At 39.3% G+C, this 25,245-nt stretch overlaps 1 protein-coding gene across 1 annotated transcript; it reads left to right on the forward strand.

The window, feature by feature from the left end:
• The first annotated feature begins 21,386 nt into the window (after positions 1 to 21,386).
• Positions 21,387 to 23,214, forward strand: LOC121969974 (probable inorganic phosphate transporter 1-4). Its single transcript, XM_042520322.1, has one exon. The coding sequence runs from the start codon at positions 21,414 to 21,416 to the stop codon at positions 23,094 to 23,096; it is 1,683 nt and encodes a 560-aa protein (XP_042376256.1). The 5' UTR covers positions 21,387 to 21,413; the 3' UTR covers positions 23,097 to 23,214.
• Positions 23,215 to 25,245: the final 2,031 nt, after the last annotated feature.

Raw genomic sequence — 25,245 nt, forward strand, 5'->3', positions numbered from 1 at the left:
GTAATATCCCTTAGTTTTCTTTGGATATCCAATAAAGTAGCACTTGTCGGATTTGGGTCCTAATTTGTCTGAGACTTGACGTCTAACGTAAGCCTCACAACCCCAAATCCTCATGAAAGACACCTGGGCATCTCTCCCAGTCCATATCCTATATGGTGTCTTTATCACGGCCTTGGATAGAACTCGGTTGAGTATAAAAGCTGCCGTGTCTAGAGCATAGCCCCAAAGGTATGTCGGAAGATCTGTGTGACTCATCATAGATCGTACCATATCTAATAGGGTACGATTCCTCCTTTCGGATACACCATTCCACTATGGTGTTCCAGGAGGAGTGAGTTGGGATAGAATACCATACTCAGCTAGGTAGTCACGAAACTCATGGCTAAGGTATTCTCCACCTCGATCGGATCGAAGTATCTTAATACTCTTGCCAAGCTGGTTCTATACTTCATTCTTGAATTCTTTGAACTTTTCAAAGGATTCAGACTTATGTGTCATCAAGTACACATAACCATATCTACTGAAGTCATCAGTAAATGTGATGAAGTATCTATAACCGCCTCTAGCAGCAACATTGAAAGGGCCACATACATCACTATGTATGAGTCCTAACAAATCAGTTGCTCTCTCGCTATGCCCACTAAAGGGAGTCTTGGTCATCTTGCCTCGTAGGCATGACTCGCATATCTCATATGATTCAAAATCAAATGAGTCCAACAAACCATCCTTATGGAGCTGAGATAAGGGCTTGTCATTTATATGACCTAAGCGACAGTGCTAGAGATAGGTTTGGTTCAGGTCATTTGACTTGAACCTCTTGGTATTTATGTTATAGATAGAGCTCTCAAGGTCTAGAATATAGAGTTCGTTTATCAGAGGTGCACTACAATAGAACATTTCGTTTAAATAGACGGAACAACATTTGTTCTTTATTATAAACGAAAAACCTTTCTTGTCCAAACAAGAAACAGATATAATGTTCTTAGTTAAAGCAGGCACATAACAACAATCATCTAATTCTAGTACAAGCCCAGAGGGTGGAGATAGATTGTAAGTTCCTACAGCAATAGCAACAACCCGTGCTCCATTGCCTACTCGTAGGTCTATCTCACCCTTCGTCAATGCCCTGCTATTTCTTAGCGCTTGTACATTAGTACAAATGTGCGAAGCACATCCGGTATCTAATACCCACGATGAAGAAATAGAGAGGTTGACTTCTATAACATGTATACCTGAAGTAGAAATCTTATTTCTCTTCTTCGTAAGATCTTCCAGGTATTCTTTGGAGTTCCTATTCCAGTGCCTTGCTTGTCCTTGATATAGGTGACAAAGATGTTCAACCATATCGTAAGCGTCCATCAACTCATGTTGCTTCTGAAGCTCAGAGTTCATGGTCGCGAGCATAAGACAGGACACATCTAATACGTCATCTTGATGCTTCTTATAAGCATCTCGATCTGCTCGCGTGGCAGTGGCAGGAGGAGCCTCCGGAATGAGCTGCTCCAGAACGTACAGTTTACGTTCTTGGGTGAGAACTATTCTCAGGTTCCTGTACCAGTCCAGGAAATTTGCTCCGTTGAGCTTGTCCTTCTTAAGGACAGATCGCAGAGAGAAGGTGTTCGTATTCGACGTCATGGTAATCTACAACAGAAATAAATGCAGAAATAAATATCATATTCTTAATCATTTAATTAGGCCTTTAACTAAATGATGCTCCCACTGAATTCTATAATTCATGTGGGACAAGATCCACATCATACTAACCCTTGAGTTAGCTTTGGCTAATATGCCCAAGACTTAGTATGATCGGTAGGTAACGATTACCAATTACATCTCTATGCAACTCTTGTTTATAGGATCAAAATCCGCATTTATATTAAAACTCAAGTTAGCTTTGGCTAATACGCCCGAGAGTTAATATATATGTGATTTTGACCTATCTTTCCAACCGTTGGAAGAATGCCTATAGTTATACTCGATCCAACCGAGTTAACTAGGAATACTCAATCTAATTGAGTTGTACTCACCCGTGCGTTGATAGGCGAGACCAAGATTGTCCCTCCGTACCCTACCAAGATAGAATGTGTTGCTCTGCTTTGGCAGATTCAACAACAACATGCGATCGAGGTAGTGGTAGGTATCACGGCATGGTAGGCATTACGAGTTGACGTGATTTAGATCTAATCTAAACGATGATGCGTATCATATACTCGATAGATCTAATCTAATCGAAGGGTGCATCATGTGCACGACTTAGATCTAATCTAATCGTAAGGCACTAATTAATTACTTAATTAACTAGCATGCATCACATACACACAAAACAATTAATTAAATAATTAATCAAATAATTTTGTGATTATGTCATGGCCATACTATGATCTTCTCAAGCCAATGAGAAGATCGGATGGTCAACCTAAGGTCAATAGCTTCTCAAGCTCCTTCCTTTTGACCACCTTGTGTTGCTCGCGCCTTCCTCGTAACTCCGTCTCGAGTGGATCTTCCACCGCTCCAATTTTTGTAAATTACAATTTTAGAAACTCGAGTTACATTCGAGTCTAAATATAATTTACAACAAGAATAAAATAGAAGGCATGACGCGCAAGTCGGGAATCAAAATACAGCACACACATCACATGACGGCACGCAGGTCGTATTATGAATTACAACACAAATCCAATCACATTGGGTCTTTTTGGGTCATGACTATCACAAAATTAATATATAATTCAAAATTATATATTTTCATAATTTTCTGTAATTTTTTTATAAATTTTACAATTTTATGAGTAAATTTTTCCCGGCGGTCCCGTTTAACGTTTTCGGGCGCAATCGCGGAACGAATCCCCTTGCGGGGCCAGGGGCAGTGCCCCTACCTGCGATCTAACCATCGCGAGGGTTCCTTTGCGATCTAACAGCGCCAAAGCCCGCTGTCCTAAAAAATTTTGGGGCGAAACTTTGCCGTTTTGGAAAATTCTTCTCGGTAGTCGAAGCCTACAAGTGCCGAAACACTTGTGCTTCGCTTCTACGAGAAAAATACCCATAAAAACTCTAAAAATCATAAAATTATAGAATATCATAGAACTGAATTTTTGTCATAAAAACAAAAACTAAACTCGTACAAGCTCCGCACGTGGCTCTGATACCACTGTTGGATTTTTCGGGCCGCGAAAACCGCTTTTTCGCGTCGCGGAAACCCCGAAACCCCCTAGCCATTGGATCCGTACGAAGAAAACTTTCGAAAATATGAGTACGAGTTTCAAACTATGATCTACAGTAGATCTACAAAGGAAAATCATTTTATACCTTCGATGCGTGCCCTTCGCGAATCCCGCTCGTCCAAGGTACGCCGGATCTCGTGATTGTCAACGTAGACAATCCTCTAGAAGTATCCACACGAACAAGAAGTGTTCTCTAACACACAAGGATGGAGAAGAGAGCACCACAAGTGTGCTAGCACTCTCTAGGGCTCTCGGGTAGGATTGGAAGAAGAAGAAAGGAAAAGAAGAGAATACACTCCTCTAAAATCTCTATGTGACTTTCACTAACCTTTCTTCTTGGATTAGATTCACTCTCCTTTCTTCTCCCTTGCTTGAAACCCACGACCAAGAGAAGAGAAGGAGCAAGAAGAGAGCTTAGGAGGAGGAAGATCACTTGAATGAGAGTTACACTTGCAAAAATGAAACTCTTTTCATCTAATTAAGTGGTTTGTAACCTCCATGGGATACCAAGAGTCACAACTCTTGGTAACTCCCATGAGGTGGCACTTCACTTAAGTAACCATGATGATGTGGAACATCATCATTGGTCCACTTAATGCCAACTCACCAATGAGGTGGCATAAAGTCAAGTCAAACTTGACTCTTCATCTTCCTCTCAAGTCAAGTCAAACTTGACTTAATCTCTCTCATGGTTGATCTAATCCAACAATTTAATTCAAGCCAATTTAATATAATGAATCTAATTCATTTAATTAAATTGATTCAATGAGTCATAATCTAAATTAGACTCATTGAACACATGAATCAACTTGAGTCCAACTCAATTAGCCCAATTAGGATTACTCTTAATCCAATTTGATTCATCAAATGAATCTAATCCTCTTGGTTCATCATATGAACCTAATCTCCATCCACTTGTTATTTGTGTGTGACCCAATAGGTTCTTGTAACGTTGGCAATGCCCCTAAACTCATTTAGAAACATAAGTAATGAGCGGTATCTAGCAATACATCATTACTACCCAAGTTACATGAATGTTGAGATCCAACATCAGCTTGTGACTACTAATTGTGATTCCTCACAATATATGACAGGTGTCCTTCTATCCTAGACATCTAGATAGATCAATGTGAGGCATAGACCGTGTCATCCTCTAATCAATCTAAATCTTGAACTCCAAGTAGACTCACTCAATCAAATGAGATCAATATCTCATATTGACTCATTTGGGCATGGCCATGCACTTCGTGGTCTCACTCTATCAAGAATACCGATGTCTCTCCCATCATATAGGAGGGATAGATCCTATCTACATCACTCATATCCCTCCGCATAATTTGTTACATACCCAGTAATCGCCTTTATAGTCCACCCAGTTACGGGTGACGTTTGACGAAACTAAAGTACATAACTCCTTATGTAGGGAATCATGGTGACTTCAGGTCTAAGGACTAGTAGTCATACTAATAGCCACATGAGAAAGTATATGACACTCATATAACGATCCATGATACTTTCTCATGGCGGGTCATTCAGTATATATTCTCCAATGCATACCCATGTGTCAACTTGATATCTCTATATCCATGACTTGTGAGATCAAGTCATCGAGTTGACCTACATGCTAGTCTTATTGCATTAACATTGTCCCTGAATGTTAATACTCGACTAGGAATGATTAAGAGTAGTGTTCCCTATATCATCTCACTATCGGTTCAACTAACCGATTGATATAGGTGAGAACCTTCTACTCAAGGACGTTATTATGCTTAGTTTATTTGGTACCAATACAAGTAAGTATAATAACCAAAAACCAAATGCCTTTATTTATATAGAATATGATACAACAAGTCCAAAATACAATCATCAAATGATTGGCTCTAGGGCTCTAGCTAACAATACAACCAATTACATAATGTAGACACTCACATTCTACATTCCACATAGCTAGAATCATCATGTTGCTACCAATAATACACTTGGCACACGTGCACATACAACATATATATAATCGACATAATCCTCCAATTAGTACACACCAAACATACTCACAACATAGGTATAAATCATCGTGATACCTCCAACAATGCATACCAACCCGTGTGCATATATCAACATAGGTATAATCAACAATACACCTCAAACAACACTCACATGACATATATACACCTATGCCAAGAGTATAATCAATGTAATACTTCCAACAAGTCATAACAGACACGAGTATACATTCAAAACAATCATATAATAAATAAGATACCTCGAATATTACACCGAACACATATGTTCATATCACAACTCATAGATTTAATTGACAAAATACCTCCAATAAACCAATCAGACCACTCAGGTATAATCTACTAGAAACCCACAGTAATCAACATCTGGAGAAATATACACTCACTACATGCAATTTTGACCGTCTATCATAGAACTCCTACAACACATAATAATCAAGTGTATAAACTACACAGGTATGTATAATCAGCATAATTAATCCAATCTACCACACAAACCCTATGATATCTACTCTCATGGTTTAAGGGTAAATCTAAATAAAATCAAACATAAAGATCATACAGGAAAACACAATCATAGACAATCCAACTAGGTACATACAGTCTAAAATTAAAATCCACATGGAATAGAATACATCGATCCTCAATAGACTGACCAAAATCGACAATGGTATACGGTCAATTCAGTCTTTCCACGTCAGTACGAGTCATGTACTCAAATGTGCTCAAGATATCCACTAAGCACGAATAACTCAAAGATCAGCATCTCTATAAAATAGAGTATATTGGTCCTCTACTGATTGAACCAACAAAACTAAATCGATCCCCTTCCAACTGATCAAGGTTACATTAATCCTCTTCAAGCAACTATGGTAAATCAAAACTTCTACTGATCGATCTAACAAGAGTAGATCAATTATCTACTAATAAAATTAATTAAGATAAAATGGTATACAACTGGCTAAGTCAACATGAATATATAGATATCATCCACTACCCAGCTAATAATAGCATAGGTAGGTATGTGCCTCCATCTCCTACTAGTAGTACTAGAAGCTAAAAACTACTGGTGTATGATATGAAAAATCACCAGAAACTGTAACTCTTAATCTTTATTATGGTTGATCATCATCAGTGACTAACCCATCACATGTAATATGGCTACAACATCAGACAGATACCAGATATAAAGTGCTATTACATGTCATAACTATCACAGTCAACAATGCATACACTAACAAAATAGTAGGATAACAATATACTAACATACCTCCTATAGCTTGGAGATGTCCTGCTGCTGCCAGGTCCCAAAACCCGAAAAGTCACATCGAGAAGACCAAAACACGAAATCCGAAACACAGGGAAAATAAGACTCGTAAGCCGATCTTTGATACCAAATAAATTGGTATCAGATAAATCTCGAAAATCCAGAACACATAGCAAGTATCGTATACCTGCTCTGATACCACTAAATTGTCACGCCCCGGAAAAGTCCCTGTCCGAAGAAATTTCGGCAGCACCTCCCCTGTACGGGTGACAATCTGAAGCATTTCTACAGGCATAATATACATCGGCCACAGGCGGCTGGAATATACACACAACCACGCAGTTATATATATATCATCAGCCCACACGGCTGGAACAAAACCAACACAACGGAAAATGACAGAAACCCAATACAAACAAAAGCACAAAAACTGCTAGCCGGCTAGGCTTACACAACCAACAACCAATACAAAATACCACATAACAACATCAACACTCCAAAAACAAAATCGGAGTACAGAGCTAAACAAACTAATACATAAACAAACAAAACATATGTGAAACCGATAAGTCTTCTGATGTGACGTGGAGACCAGCAGACAGGATAATCCAAGCGACACCATAAACGACCCGGTACCTGAAAAATATAGTGTCCACGGGGGTGGGTTCAACAACTCAGCAGATACCTAGTTGACATGTATAGTAAAACTATAACAAATAGTAATAACTATGGAGTACAGTCTCCTGAACAAAAGAAGGTAATGCATAATAGAAAAGGCTGAAGAGTATTGTACTCACCAGGGCCGCCTATCAGAATAATCAGGTCGTCAGACCGGAAGTGTCATAAATCCTGTATGCATGTCAAACATATGCATCCATCCAAATGCAACATATAAGTGCAGCAAACACAAGCAGTAAATGCATAAATGCTTATGATGCCAATGATGCGTCCTGGTCACCCCTGATGTCAGTCAGTCAACTCACACACAATAGTGAGGCCGAGTGGGTAGGGTTGTGACAACCGTGCACTCTGTCATCACTACTCCTGATGAGTGACCGAGTGGACGGGATGCTGTCGGAGTACACCTATCCTCCTACCCTAAATCATAAATGGGGGAGCGCAATGCTCTCAACTCCCGGTACACGATGACGGGGAGGAATCCTTGTCGGCTAACACGTTGCATCACGCTATCCATGACTGGACCAACGGAGCCAAACAAAGTCCCTGCTGCAACACACACTGCCTGAATCGACCACTAACCCATGAGTGGTGGTGTGTGCAGATCCATGTAACTGGTGATATGCTTAACAATAATGGAGCGAACTATCGCACAGCATGCAATCATGATGCATGACACTAAGCATAGCAATAAACTGATCAGCATAACCATATCCATATATATAAAATGAGTACCGTAATATCGATGGTCAAATACGAAGATCTAAAGTACACAGGTCAGATAGGATATCAAAAACCTAAGTCCTGAACATAACAAGCATGGTATGTCACTACCTCTCTGAGCATATATATATATAATCATGTGGGTACTAGCATAAAATGCATATCAGGTGAGCAAAACAAGCATGTAACAGATCAGGTAGTGACCAACCGAAACAAAAATGAACATAATCATTACTATAGGTTATAACCTACTAAACATATCAACATGACTTAATAAAAGATAAGTCAAGGTACCCGCCTCCAAAAGAAGGGTCCAATCCGGTCCAAATCCGACGTCGAGATGCTCGTCTCGCCTCAAAGTCCTGTAATATCAAACATATACGGATTTAGCTAATACCCTTATGCATTTAATTAGCTAACCAACCATTAATCCAAATCCAACTAAGTTTAACTTAACCCATTTCACCATTACAAACCAACTCCAATATATAAATGAAATCACCTCTAACACTTACCTAATTTACCCTCCTCTGTTGAATCACAGTCGGTGAAGTTTCTGCCAGAAATATGTTCCCGACACTGCAAACAAAACTACCATCAGAGACATCCATCTCAGTCAACACCATATCCACAAGCCCTAAACTCTACGAATCCAGAACTCAAACCAAACAACTTACCCACTTCAGTATTTAGCTTAACACAAAACCTTACCCAAATTTTCCGATGACTCAGCGCTGCTCAAATCCTGAAGAACTTACCGCCGAGATCCGGAGAAGCTGCTGTGGGAAAAACAGTGACAAGTACCACAGTTATCAGCCAACAAGTTCAGCACATAATCCAAATCAAAAATCCAAATACCTCTTTTTGCCTTTCCTAACTCGATACCCCTTGTTTTCCCCTCTACCGGCGGCTGGTGGAGAAGAAGGACCCGGTGGTGAGGTCCAGGGCATGGGTGAAGCAACTAAGCTTGGATCTTTACCTCTGGTTAAATCCCAACTTGTGCAGAAGTGTGCCTCTGATCCGGAACACCTAAAAGGGGTCGGCGGTGCACAGTCCAGAGGACAAGAAGAGGGTGATAGGAGAAGGTTAGGGCATGGCTTTGGGTTTTGGAGGCGACGATGCTGTTCGGCACTAGAGGAATTGGTGCCGGCAGTGGAAGGGATCCTGCTAGGGCACGCGGCGACTGATGCCGGACCTGGTGGCCGGCGCTCAGCCTCATCTCATCGCTGCAACACAACTCGAGTAGAAGGCGGCGGTGAAGAGAGGGAGTCGACACCAATCGGAGTCAAGGAAGATAAAGAATGACTACTTGCGGCAGTGAGTGGAGAAGAGAAATAAAGGAGAGGAGGAGAAGAAATGGTTGTGCGGCGCCGGTTGAGGAAGCAGTTAGGGCAGGGAGTCGGCAGGGGAAGAAGACTCAGGCGCGAGTTCGAGGAAGGAAACGAAGGAGAATAGAAAATAAAAGAAAAAGAAAAGTAATTACTAAAAATAAACATTTCCTCGCTTAAAGGGATAGCCTAAATAGGTTTTTCCGGGCCTCATTTTTTATCCCCGTAAACACGTCCATACGGTCTCCGAAAAATTCTCGAAAAATTTCTAAAAATTCCAAAAAATTCCCTTATTATTATCTGCCCTTTTCTGGTATTTTACACGTATTTTGCATTAATGGTGGTGTTGTGAGCTGGAAGAGTTCGAAACAGGACACAGTCGCTGATTCTACGACAGAGGCCGAGAACATTACTACATCAAAGGCAGTAAAGGAGGTAGTTTGGATCCGCAAGTTCATCACTGAACTTGAGGTGGTTCCCAGTATCGCTGACCCTATTGAGCTCTATTGTGACAATAATGGAGCTATAGCACAGGCTAAGGAACCTCGCTCACACCAGCGGACCAAACACATACTACGGCGCTTCCATCTCATTCGAGAGATTATCGAGAGAGGAGATGTGAAGATATGCAGAATACCTACAGAGGCTAACATCGCAGATCCCTTGATCAAGGCTTTGGCACAGAGGAAGCATGATGGTCACACTAGGTCGTTGGGGCCTAGAGCCTACACTGATTGGCACTAGTGCTAATGGGAGATTGTTAGTTAGAGCCCTAGAGCCAATCATTTGATGATTGTATTATGGACTTATTGTATCATATTCTTATATAAATAAAGGCATTTGTTTTGGTTATTATACTTACTTGTATTAGTGCCAAATAAACTAAGTATAATAGCGTCCTTGAGTAGAGGAGAGGGTTCTTACCTATATCAATCGGTTAGTTGAACCGATAGTGAGATGATATAGGGAACACTACTCTTAATCATTCCTAGTCAAGTATTAACATTCAGGGACAATGTTAATGTGACGAGACTAGCATGTAGGTTAACTCGATGACTTGATCTCACAAGTCATGGATATGGAGGTATCAAGTTGAAACATGGGTATGCATTGGAGAATGTATACTGAATGACCCGCCATGAGAAAGTATCATGGATCGTTATATGAGTGTCATATACTTTCTCATGTGGCTATTAGTATGATTACTAGTCCTTGGACCTGAAGTCACCATGGATCCTTACATAAGGAGTTACATACTTTGGCTTCGTCAAACGTCACCCGTAACTGGGTGGACTATAAAGGCGATTACTGGGTATGTAACGAATTATGCAGAGGGATGTGAGTGATGTAGATGGGATATATCCCTCCTATATGACGGGAGCGACATCGATATTCTTGATAGAGTGAGACCACGAAGTGCATGCGTCATGCCCAAATGAGTCAATATGAGATGTTGAGCTCATTTGATCGAGTGAGTCTACTTAGAGTTCAAGATTTAGATTGATTAGAGGATGACACGGTCTATGCCTCACATTGATCAATCTAGATGTCTAAGATAGAAGGACAATGTCATATATTGTGAAGAGTCACAATTAGTAGTCATAAGGTGATGTTGGATCTCAACATTCTTATAACTTGGGTAGTAATGATGTGTTGCTAGATACCGATCATTACTTATGCTTCTAAATTGGTTTAGGAGCATTGCCAACATTATAAGAACCTATAGGGTCACACACAAAGGACAATTAGATCGAGATTAGGTTCATATCATGAACCAAGAGAATTAGATTCATGTGATGAATCAAATTGGATTAAGAGTAATCCTAATTGAACTAATTGAGATGGACTCAAGTTGATTCATGTGTTCAATGAGTCTTATTTAGATTATGACTCATTGAATCAATTTAATTAAATGAATTAGATTCATTATATTAATTTGGTTTGAATCAAATGGTTATATTAGATCAATCATGAGAGAGATTTGGTCAAGTTTGACTTGACTTGAGAAGGAAGATGAAAGGTCAAGTTTGACTTGACCATTTGCCATCTCATTTATGAGTTGGCATTAGGAGGACCAATGATGATGTGCCAATGATGATGGGGTGCTTCCCAGTATCGCTGACCCTATTGAGCTCTATTGTGACAACAATGGAGCTATAGCATAGGTGAAGGAACCTCGCTCACACCAGCGGACCAAACACATACTACGGCACTTCCATCTTATTCGAGAGATTATCGAGAGAGGAGATGTGAAGATATGAAGAATACCTACAGAGGCTAACATCGCAGATACCTTGACCAAGGCTTTGGCATAGAGGAAGCATGATGGTCACACTAGGTCATTGGGGCTTAAAGCCTACACTGATTGGCACTAATGCTAGTGGGAGATTGTTAGTTAGAGCCCTAGAGCCAATCATTTGATGATTGTATTATGGACTTATTGTATCATATTCTTATATAAATAAAGGCATTTGTTTTGGTTATTATACTTACTTATATTAAGTATAATAGCGTCCTTGGGTAGAGGAGAGGGTTCTTACCTATATCAATCGGTTAGTTGAACCGAAAGTGAGATGATATAGGGAACACTACTATTAATCATTCCTAGTCGAGTATTAACATTCAAGGACAATGTTAATGCAATAAGACTAGCATGTGGGTCAACTCAATGACTTGATCTCATAAGTCATGGATATAGAGATATCAAGTTAACACATGGGTATGCATTGGAGAATGTATACTGAATGGCCTGCCATGAGAAAGTATCATGGATCGTTATATGAGTGTCATATACTTTCTCATGTGGCTATTAGTATGACTACTAGTCCTTGGACCTGAAGTCACCATGGATCCCTACATAAGGAGTTATGTACTTTGGTTTCGTCAAACGTCACCCGTAACTGGGTGGACTATAAAGGCGATTACTGGGTATGTAACGAATTATGCAGAGGGACGCGAGTGATGTTGATGGGATCTATACCTTCTATATGACGGGAGTGACATCGATATTCTTGATAGAGTGAGACCACGAAGTGCATGGTCATGCTCAAATGAGTCAATATGAGATATTGAGCTTATTTGATTTAGTGTGTCTACTTGGAGTTCAAGATTTAGATTGATTAGAGGATGACACGGTCTATGCCTCACATTGATCAATCTAGATGTCTAGGATAGAAGGACACTTGTTATATTTTGTGAGGAGTCACAATTAGTAGTCACAAGGTTATGTTGGATCTCAACATTCTTGTAACTTGGGTAGTAATGATGTGTTGCTAGGTACCGCTCATTACTTATGCTCCTAAATGGGGTTAGAGGCATTGCCAATGTTACAAGAACCTATAGGGTCACACACTAAGGACAATTAGATGGAGATTATGTTCATATGATGAACCAAGAGGATTATATTCATTTGATAAATCAAATTGGATTAAGAGTAATCCTAATTGGGCTAATTGAGTTGGACTCAAGTTGATTCATGTGTTCAATGAGTCTAATTTAGATTATGACTCATTGAATCAATTTAATTAAATGAATTAGATTCATTATATTAAATTGCCTTGAATTAAATGGTTTGATTAGATCAACCATAAGAGTGATTAAGTCAAGTTTGACTTGACTTGAGAGGAAGAGGAAGAGTCAAGTTTGACTTGACTTTATGCCACATCATTTGTGACTTGGCATTAAGTGGCCAATGATGAGGTGTCACATCATCATGTTTAGCACATGTGTGTGCCACCTCATGGAGGTTACAAATCTCTTTAATGGCCACACTTAATGCAAAATGGGGGTTACAACTCCATGAATCTGGTCGGCCACTTTTGATGGGTGAGAATGAATTTTTCATTCAAGTGAATTCATTCACATCTTCTTCCTCCTAGTGCTTTCTCTTCTTGCTCTTCCTCTCCTCATCTTGCCGAACCCTACTAAGGTGCTAGCACACTTTAGTTTGGTGATCTCCTTCTTGTGTTCGTGTGGATACTTCTAGAGAGTTGTCTACCTTGACAACTTGAGATCCGGCACCTTGGACGAGCGGGATTCGCGAAAGGCACGCATCAAGGGTAAACTCTTAACACATAGTTCTAGTGTAGATCTATAGGTTTATAAACTCGTAATCGTAATTTTGTTTTCGAAAGTTTTATTCTTCGCACAGTCCGGTGGAGGGGCTTTCGGGGTTTCCACGACACGAAAAAGCGGTTTTCACGGCCCGAAAAACCCAACAGATATAACCATCGCGAGTGTTCTTAAGCGATCCTACAGTGCCTTAGTCCGCTGTCCCAAAAGGATTTGGGGTGAAACCTTACCGTTTTGGAAAAATCTTCTCGGTAGTCGAAACCTACAAGTGTCTAAACACTTGTGCTTCACTTCTACGAGAAAAATACTCATAAAACCATAAAAAAACCTAAATTTACAGAAAATTACAGAACCTACATTTTTCATAAAAATGTAAACTGAACTTGTACAAGACTTCGCACGTGGCTCTGATACCACTGTTGGGATTTTCGGGCCGCAACCCCCGAATCTCCCATGCCACCGGATCCGTGCGAAATTTATAAACAAAAATTTCGAGTACGAGTTTACTAAAGCCTAGATCTACACTAGAGAAAGAAGTTATCCTCGATGCGATGCCCTTCGCAATCCCGCTCGTCCAACGGTTCGCCGGATCTCGAGATCGTCAAGCGTACGATCCTCTAGAAGTATCCACACGAACAAACTAGGTGGATAGGCCAAACAAAAGGTGTGCTAGCACCTATGAAGTGTTCGTCCAAGAGAGGATAGGGAGAAGAAAATTGAGAGCAAGAGGAAGAAGATGGAGTGAATGCCTTGAATGAAAAATCAGCTCTTTTCTTCATAATAAGTGGTCGGCCACAATAGAGTTGTAACCTCCATTCTCATTTAATGTGGCCATTAAAGAGAAGATTTGTAACCTCCATGAGGTGGCACATACACATGTGCCAACTATGATGATGTGACACATCATCATTAATCCTCCTAATGTCAACTCACAAATGAGGTGGCAAATAGTTAAGTCAAACTTGACTCTTCCTCTTCCTCTCAAGTCAAGTCAAACTTGACATTATAACTCCCATGGTTAATCAAATCCAACCATTTGATTCAAGGCAATTTAATATAATGAATCTAACTCATTTAATTAAATTGATTCAATGAGTCATAATCTAAATTAGACTCATTGAACACATGAATCAAATTGAGTCCAACTCAATTAGTTCAATTAGGATTACTCTTAATCCAATTTGATTCATCACATGAATCTAATCCTCTTAATTCATCATATGAACCTAATCTCCATCTAATTGTCCTTTGTGTGTGACCCTATAGGTTCTTATAACGTTGTCAATGCTCCTAAACCCATTTAAAAGCATAAGTAATGAGCGGTATCTAGCAATACATCATTACTACCCAAGTTATAAGAATGTTGAGATCCAACATCACCTTGTGACTACTAATTGTGACTCCTCACAATATATGACAAGTGTCCTTCTATCCTAGACATCTAGAATGATCAATATGAGGCATAGACCGTGTCATCCTCTAATCAATCTAAATCTTGAACTCCAAGTAGGCTCACTCGATCAAATGAGCTCAATATCTCATATTGACTCATTTGGGCATGACCATGCACTTCGTGGTCTCACTCTATCAAGAATATCGGTGTCGCTCCCGTCATATAGGAGGGATAGATCCCATCTACATCACTCACATTCCTCTGCATAATTCGTTACATACCCAGTAATCGCCTTTATAGTCCACCCAGTTACGGGTGACGTTTGACGAAGCCAAAGTATGTAACTCCTAATGTAAGGATCCATGGTGACTTCAGGTCCAAGGACTAGTAATCATACTAATAGCCACATGAGAAAGTATATGACACTCATATAACGATCCATGATACTTTCTCATGGCGGGTCATTCAGTATACATTCTCCAATGCATACCCATGTGTCAACTTGATATCTCCATATCCATGACTTGTGAGATCAAGTCATCGAGTTGACCTACATGCTAGTCTCGTCGCATTAACATTGTCCCTGAATGTTAATACTTGACTAGGAATGATTAAGAGTAGTGTTCCCTATATCATCTCACTATCGGTTCAACTAACCGATTGATATAGGTAAGAACCCTCTCCTCTACTCAAGGACGCTATTATACTTAGTTTATTTGGCACCAATACAAGTAAGCATAATAATCAAAAAACCAAATGCCTTTATATATAAGAATATGATACAAAGAGTCCATACAACAATCATCAAATGATTGGCTCTAGGGCTCTAACTAACACCCACCATGCTGAGGCTCGACCTTTGAACTTGATAACGGCCAATATTACTTTGACATGATCAGGTACTTCCTTGTACTAAAAAATCCTCTCTACTTCGTTGAGCTAATCAATGAAACTTTCTGCTTGTAATGTACCAAAAAAACAGGAAGATCAACTCGGAAACCAAAGTCCCCATATCGTTCCTCTCAACCACGGTGTTCTCAGTACGTAGTACGATGATGATATGGATTCTCAAAAGTGGACTCATAGTTACGATCAAAGATCTCATGATCTTCAAAATCCCGTGCTGCCAGAGGTTGGGTTAATTCTGCAACTTGCTTCTGGAAATCCTCAATCATCATTACATCTTGGATATTACGATCACGGTGTTGGGCTTCCTCATTAGGAACCTTCCCGTTGCGACCACAACCACGACCACATCCAGGATGACCCTCCATTGGATCTTAATGAGCTCTAATACCAACTAACGCCGAGTAGAATATAAATTATTCTGAGGTGTGAAGTTATAGAGGGATTAAGAAGAAACAAGAGAGAAATAACGAAATAAATAATAGCTCAAGATAAATTTTTTTTTAAAAACCTTCTTGGGAAAATGTAACGCCCGCCCTCCCTACTACCCTAAGGGACGGGGCTACGATACTCTACGTATAAATTTTTCTTTTTAAAACAGCGGAAGACTTAAAATAATTTTCATAGTTTTAATAAAGCTTTTCTTTTAAATTCCTTTTGAACTATACTATCACATGGCATCAAAATCATAACATCAAATCTAGTAGAATCATAATGTCAAGCCACACATGTTTAGGTATCACAAGTCATAAAATACCAATGCATAGTTCTTTAAAGAAACTTTAAGCAGGTTCTTATTTATTTGGTTGCCTAGCCACTGTCACACACATCTTCATTGCCCCTCCTGCTGCTCCTCTAACTCATCCAGCTTTTTCCTTTATCTGTGGTACAAGGAAAGTAAGATATGAGCACTCATGGTTCAGTAAGTTCCTTTCCTACTCACTAAAATCAACAATCAGCACATAATCAAGAATGCATCAACAAGTCATAATATCAACTAATCATAGCATAACATAGCATTCTATTCAAGCATATCATGCATCATAATATAATCACAACTAGTCATAGCATATCAAGCATCACCATGGCCGAAACATATACATAGTGCATTGCATAAAACATAGCTAGACATGGCATAACAAACAAGTATTATGGTATATCAAAGCATGGCCGAAACATGTATATCAAAGCATCATTCCATGGCCGAAACATGTACATCAAGGCATCATCATATCTATGGCCGAAATCTATATATCAAGCATCAACAATTCCATGGCCGAACATGTCTATAAGGTATAGCATGAACATAACATAATCATACCTTATCATGGCATATCATAATCAAGAGCATAACATGAAACATAGCATAATCATAAGGTGTATGCAATATGATTTTGGAAAACATGTATCCGAAAAACATGTGTATGTCTCATGATCTTTAAAACTATTTTCTTTTACATATATACTTGAAAATAATCTCAACATAAGGGGGATCCCGGCTATGTACCACTTACATATTGCGCGCAACCTTGTAGGTCCAAGGTAGCAAGTCTTGAACCCTACGAGGCAAACATACTAGGCTCTTAGTCCTAGGGGCACTTAGGAGCCCATCCCTAACGAGGTCCTTAGTCCCCGGGGCGCTTATGGAGCCCACCCTTGGTACAAGCCACTCACACATAAAGTAAAGTACATGTCATACATATCATGTATCATAAAAGCATGCATCACTTAGGCACACATCATAAAAGTATGCATCACTTAGGCATACATCATGTCATAAAAGTATGCATCACTTAGGCATACATCATATCATAAAGGTATGCATCACTTAGGCATACATCATATCATAAAGGTATGCATCACTTAGGCATACATCATGTCATTAAGGTATGCATCACTTAGACATACATCATATCATAAAGGTATGCATCACTTAGGCATACATCATATCATAAAGGTATGCATCTCTTAGGCATACATCATATCATAAAGGTATGCATCTCTTAGGCATACATCATGTCATAACAATATGCATCACTTAGGCATAGATCATAAAAACATGCATATCTTAAGCATAAAGCATATCATCAAGCATGCATATTTTATCCACATAGCTTATCATAAAAGCATGCATATTTTATCCACATAGCTTATCATAAAAGCATGCATATTTTAAGCACTCAACATAGCATTAAAGCATGCATAATTTAACCACATATCATAACATAAGCATGCATATTTTTAGCACAAAGCACATCATATCATAAAAGCATGCATATCATATCATACGTAATAAATCACAAGCATACATATTAAGCATAAGGGTGTATCTTGTGATTATCCTATCATAGGAAACATGATATCATATTTATCTTGGTTTTAAGCTTCCTAAACCCTTGTGGCCGAAACCCTTTAGGGCTCAATTTAGGTTAAACACAACATCCAAGCATGTGGCACCTAAATTATCATCATAACATTTTCATAGGAAGCATTATAAACATGATTAACTTAGTTTCTAAGTTCCTCAAGTCCCTAATTTCATATGGCCGAAACCTTAAGGTGTAAAACAAGGTTCCATATGACATAAAAGCATGGACAACTTTAAATCATATTTATAACATTTTTACCAAGGAACAAGGTAAACACATTTGACACATTTGAATTAGTTCCTAAGTTCTTCAAGCCCTTAACATATGTCATGGCCGAAATTTAACAAGTTCTCATTAGGGCTTCAAACAAGCATACAAGCATGTGAACTTGGACTAACATTATGTATAAATTCATACAAGGCATCATACAATAGTTATGGCCGAAACATACCCTAGCATCATTTTAGGTCATAAAACAACATATAGCAATTGAACCTTGGCTTTCTACTTATCATATTTCATGTAGAGTGACATGAGCATATTTAATTTAAGTCCTAGGGTTTCTAGGGCATCTATTCCTTCATGACCGAAGCATTCAAGGGTTCATTTAGGTCATGAAAAAATTATACAAGCATGTGAAACAATCAACACATTATCCTATTTTCATAATAAGTACTTTTAACACATTTGGTTTTATTTCTAAGGCCTCTAGGTCTTTTAAACCCTACTTGGGCGAAACTCACAGAATATGAACTTGCTTCAAATAGCCTAAAAGCATGAGAATTTATACAAGTTTCATAGCATGTATAAGGACAAGCATAATGAGTATACATATGAATTGTGTCTTAGGCTTTCTAGGTTTCTTTTCCTCTTTTTCTCTTATTTTTTTTCTCGTGGCCGAAACCTACCATTCCTTAGCTAGGTTTTTAAGTGGCCTAAAGCATGAAAAACCTAAGTAAGTTTCATGGCAAAAGTTACTAAGAAACATGTATACAAATTGGTTCATGAATAAGCTAGGACCCCTTGTGGTCATACATGTTATATGTCATGCAACTAATTTTTCTACACCCTAATTAAGCATGAGGGCATTAACCAACTTTCATATCTAAATAGCACAGAGGTCTTGAGCATATTAAAATTTTGTTTAAGCTTTTCTAAGCCATCCATTTCATCATGGCCGAAAAACCCTAAGAAGGAGTTCATGAAATTCTAGCAATATTCAAGCATACAAATCCTTTAAGATCTTTGTATTCTATCACATGAGAATGGTTATTTAAATTTCAAGGTCTTCCTAACCCTAAACCCTTTCTTGACCAAATCATATGAGTGGGTTTTCTCTTAGTTTCAAATATCTTCTAAGGAAGGAAAACTAATACATGATCCTTAATATTTCATAGGGAGAACCTTGTACTAGTTGGGTAAAACAATAGATTTTCCCTAGCCTCTTAAGAATATTTTTTTGGCCGAAATTCTAGGGTTCAGTACTCCTCTGATCAAGCATCATATAGGTATAAAAGTATGAAGAAGAACCCCTTTACATAGTATAGAAAAATCCATCATGTAGTGAAGACTAGTTTAAACACCATTAGATTTTGAAAGCTCTTCTTGGCCGAATTTTCTCAAACTTGTTTCTAGGTTTTAAAATCTTCTTAAAATATGAAAAGCACATAAAAGCCTTGTACCACAGGTGAGGGGAAAGCTTACATCCTTTTCGCTTGTGGATCTAAGGTATGGTGAAGAAGAAGTAGCCTCTTCTTCTAGTTCCTTTCCCTTGATTCCCTTGCTAAGTCCTCCTTGTATCTTAGGTTTTCTTAGGAGAAAACCTTGGGTTGGGGCCGAAAATGGAGGAGAGGGGAACTGAGGTTTCGGTGAGGGAGAGGAGAGAATGAGAAAAATGAGAGAAAATAGAATTTTCCCTTTACATATTCTCTTTTATGTTAAGGGGGAAGAGGTAGCAAACTTAGTTTTTGCTTTCCTTCTCCCTTAGCCTTTTTTTTCTATTTTATTTTTATTTTTATTTATTTATTTATCCTCATCATTCATGGTGAAATAAGGGGGAATGAATCCCCTTAATTCCTCTTTAAACATTTCGGCAAAATCAAAGAGGAAGAGGGAGAGGAAGGGAGGAAGGCAAGTTGTCTTTCTCTTGCTCTTTTCTTGTTTCCTTTTGGCTAGCTTTTACTCTCATCTTTATCATAAGTTTCCCTCCTTTGTTATCAACATATTTTTCCTATCCCAACTGGTTATTACCCATTAATTCTATGAAATATAATATAAGAGGTTCAAGGTTCAATTGATTCTATTACCCATTAACATGGGTTAAGCGAAATCAATTGATTCAATATCAAAATAATTTGTCCCAAACATCATCTAAGTATAGATTTATATAATTCTTAAAACTCTCAAAAAAAATCTAAATAAAAAAATAACTAACTAGACTTAATTGTTAAGATTTAGGATAAATTAATTATGAACATTCGGTTCCTAAAATTTAGAATAAAATTAAATATAAAAAATAAATTAAATTTAATTAACGGATAATTATTTTAAAAAACTTTAATTTTAAATTCTCTCGAGCATGAGGATCTCAAATCCTCGACGAATGAAACAACGCAGCACACATTTTGGACAATCTGGCAATTTGTTAGATCAAATTGTCCCCTTTTTTTCTTTAAATCGCATATAATCCTCCAAGTGAGAAAGCAAAGAAGAACTAAAATTAAAATCGCAGGTCCATCACCGCGGAAATTGAGCCGAAGACTTTTGCGCAGCTATCCACCAGCAGTTGACTTTGAGGAATATACCATAAGATCTTTTGACTAAATGCTGTTCAATCCTTCACTCTTCATCCTATACGGTAACGTTTGTATCTTATTAAGAAACCAGTCCACACCTACCACATGTTTACGTCACCTTCCCGTGTTAATTATTTCTATTTTCCTTTTTTCTTCAATTTTTTTTTCTTTTGTTTTACAACCCTTCTATTTTCTTAACTTCTAGAAAGCAATTTCACATTTTCGTAAAATTGTTGGATTTCTCCTACTGTTTTTTAATCGATTTCCTAAAATATCTCAATTAGTAACTTCCGACCTGCCCGTCTCATTCATTCATCCTAACGCTGAGAAAAATAAGATGGCATGAAGGAAAAACAAAACGAATACGTTCGTTTTCAACGTCAATTCATCTCAGGACTAACATAAAGAAAATAAATCACATATGACTACAAATTTTTGAAATAATAATTATCATATAAAAAAATATTTATCTCTACTTTATCAAAATTTACATTTCAAATCTCATAATAATAACACTTCATACATTAATCATTACACCCATCCAAAAAGACATACGCAAAGAAAAACAAGCCAGCAGACTTAGTTGACTAAATGAAATCACATTTACTCATTGACGCAACAGTTTTCAAATAATATGGAATTCGATGCGCCGTTTATTTAAACGTATCAATGTTCTTGTGACTGAAACAGGGGAGGAATCGAAGAGTAAATCATCAATGGCGAGAGGACAACTCCAAGTGCTGAACGCGCTGGATGGAGCGAAGACGCAGTGGTACCACTTCACGGCGATCGTGATCGCCGGCATGGGCTTCTTCACCGACGCCTACGACCTCTTCTGCATCTCCCTCGTGACCAAGCTGCTGGGTCGCATCTACTACTACGTTCCCAACTCCGACGCCCCCGGCACGCTCCCGCCCAACGTCTCCGCCGCCGTCAACGGCGTCGCCTTCTGCGGCACCCTCGCGGGCCAGCTCTTCTTCGGCTGGCTCGGAGACAAGATGGGCCGGAAGCGAGTTTACGGCATGACCCTAATGCTCATGGTGATCTGCTCCCTCGCCTCCGGCCTCTCCTTCGGAAAAACCGCCAAGGGCGTCATGGCGACTCTCTGTTTCTTCCGCTTCTGGCTCGGCTTCGGCATAGGTGGCGATTACCCGCTCTCGGCAACCATCATGTCTGAGTACGCGAATAAGAGAACCCGCGGCGCCTTCATAGCCGCGGTCTTCGCGATGCAGGGCTTTGGGAATTTGACAGGAGGTATCGTTGCCATCATCGTCTCCACGGCCTTCAAAAACCGCTTCCACGCACCCGCTTATCAAGTTGACGCTGTCGGCTCCACAGTCCCTGAGGCCGACTTTGTGTGGAGGATCATCTTGATGTTCGGTGCTATCCCCGCCCTTCTAACCTACTATTGGCGGATGAAGATGCCGGAGACCGCCCGGTACACCGCTCTGGTTGCCAAGAATGCTAAGCAAGCTGCCGCCGACATGTCCAAGGTTCTTCAAGTCGACATCGTCGCGGAACAAGACAAAGTGGAAGAAATAGTTACGCAAGAAACCAATTCCTTTGGGTTGCTTTCGCGGGCGTTCGCCCGCCGGCACGGGATGCACCTTCTGGCCACCACCACCACCTGGTTCCTCCTCGACATCGCCTTCTACAGTCAGAACCTGTTCCAGAAGGACATCTTCAGCGCCATCGGTTGGCTCCCCAAGGCGAGGACGATGAACGCGCTGGAGGAAGTGTACCGCATTGCTCGCGCGCAGACGCTTGTCGCGCTCTGTGGCACCGTTCCGGGCTACTGGTTCACCGTCGCCTTCATCGATAAGATGGGGCGGTTCGCGATCCAGCTGATGGGGTTCTTCATGATGACTGTCTTCATGCTCGGCCTCGCCATTCCCTACCACCACTGGACCACGCCCGGGAACCACATCGGCTTCGTCGTCATGTACGGCTTCACCTTCTTCTTTGCCAACTTCGGACCCAACGCCACCACCTTCATCGTGCCGGCGGAGATCTTCCCTGCCCGGTTGAGGTCAACGTGCCACGGTATCTCAGCTGCAGCAGGGAAGGCCGGGGCCATCGTGGGATCCTTCGGCTTCCTCTACGCAGCGCAGAACACGAATAGGGCCTTGACCGATCGCGGGTACCCGCCAGGGATCGGCGTCAGGAACTCACTTTTCGTGCTTTCCATCTGTTGCTTCCTGGGATTTCTCTTCACGTTCCTGGTGCCAGAGTCGAAGGGGAAATCGCTGGAGGAGTTGTCCGGTGAGAATGAGGTGGCCGACGATGCTGACTTCGCCGGCGGATACAATAAGACGACCATCGTTTAAATCATATATAATTTGTATGTAATCAATTAGCTAAATACATATAGACATTATGGATGTCTATGGAAAATTGTGCTATCAAATCATGATCAAATTAATAAAAGGTCACTTCAAAAGTAAATAAAATCGATAAAAGTATTAATTAGTCTACAACTAGCTCCCAGGCTCCCAGCCATCGCCTAGTTCTTGACTTCTAGACCCACTTCCAAAATGCTCACTTTCTAATCTACTCGATCTAGATTCTTATTTCATTAATCAACTTAGAGCATTTAAACGTTAATATATATCATCTGTATATCCATTATATTAATACATTTATATTCATTTTAACATTAACATTGGTTAATTATGGATCTTACTATTTATTTATTCATCTTTATTCTTTATATCCAAAATTTATTTTTTTATTTTAATTTTTTTTATATAAAATCTGTTCATTAACCGCATTTAAAAAAATTAAATTTTTAAATGGAGTTCATGTGTAGGTGTATAACATCCATCCATATTGATTTATAACTGTTCTATTTGGATATTATAATATCAATATATTAATACCAAATAACAATGTGGATGATCTTAATCATTAGTTAATTTCTCCATTACCAATCAACCAATCTCCTAAAAAAACCATTCTATTTGTTACACTTACATAGTCCATCTCAAATACTCTAATGGTTACATAGAGTTAAGCAATCAATTAAAATCAAATCGACCGAACCGATTAAACTAATTACCGAACAAACCGAACTTATTTTGAACTAACCGATCGAACTTTTCAAAAAAATTGAACCGATAGAACTGATAAAACATCAGTTAATTCTATTTTCGACTAAAATAACTAAAGTTTTCAATCCAGAATTAATTAGGCAATTGATTCCGGCATCATCAATCGATTGAGAATGAATTTATCGTAAAAGAATCGTGAAGGAACTAGCCCCAATCGATTGGGGAAATGCCCTCCAATCCCAATTAATTGGGAAATGTGTAGGGATCTTATGTGAAAAATAATAACATGTGCAGTGAAAAAACGATACATTTAGAGATCCATGCGAATACAATATACACGTTATTCTACTCTATCAAGATAGAATAGTTATCTTTGTTGAGTAAACGGTACAATTCTAGCAGCAACTTTGATTCATCGGATCTCAGCACGATCAGAGCGGTCACGCCTCTTTGGTATCCACATGAACACATTCCACATTCGTCGTGTGAACTCATATTCAGAGAAGAACAACCTTTTTGTGCTAGCAACAAGAGGGTGTTCACCCAAGGGAAGAAGAAGAGGAAGAAGAAGAAGATTCAGTAATCCTAACTAAAATACAATGCCTAAAACCTTTTATATTCATCCAATGAATACCAAGGTTTTTGTCCTTTAACCCTCCTCTCATTAATGCTCCATTAATCTATTTAATGGACATTAATCCTAATGAATCTAATCCTCTTTAGTGGTTGAATCTAATCTAAAGAATCTAATACGGATTAGACTCAATCCAAAAATCCAATGGTTGGATTCATATAAGTCTAACTCAATTAGTCTAATTCAGATTAGACTTAACCCTATAATTTTAGAGTCTATCATATTTTATTCAAATTAAAATATACTTGATACGGGTTATAACGAGTGGATCCAATAGATGACATGATGGTCAAAGTCAAGGTGATATGATAGTCAAAGTCAATGGAGGAGGGCATCTCTCCATCTGGCTCTGATTGGGTGCCCAGCACTAAGGCTCGTCGAATCGACCTGGATGGAATCCAAGCCGTGCGAAAAAATGCTGACCGATCCTTAAGTCGGTCGAACATAAAGGGTTTAGTGCTTTATCCTTAAACTAAAGAGACAACGTACCCAGTCACTCAATAGTTGATTGAGTTTAAGGACGACCGTCCTTACAAGCCGACCGGAATGATTGACCCACCTAATATTTGATCAGCCATAGGCCTAGTCAAAGGGAGGGTCAAAATCCTTACTCTGTATGAGCCTCTCTATATATGCCCGGTCGACCTGATCACTGGTCAATCCTATAGGTATCCATTTAATAATAGTACCGAACGGGTTTATATGACTTCATACCCGTCTCTTCTACGCCTAAGTGTAAGATAGCTTTATAAATCTAGTCAGAATGCTGAGTGCACTTTACTTACAAATTAC

Source organism: Zingiber officinale, chromosome 4A (genome assembly GCF_018446385.1).
Source record: "Zingiber officinale cultivar Zhangliang chromosome 4A, Zo_v1.1, whole genome shotgun sequence".
In the NCBI taxonomy this organism is placed as follows: Eukaryota; Viridiplantae; Streptophyta; class Magnoliopsida; order Zingiberales; family Zingiberaceae; genus Zingiber; species Zingiber officinale.

Excerpts from the sequence above, each read along its gene's own strand:
- LOC121969974 (XM_042520322.1), top strand. The coding sequence starts at position 21,414 with ATGCGCCGTTTATTTAAACGTATCAATGTTCTTGTGACTGAAACAGGG.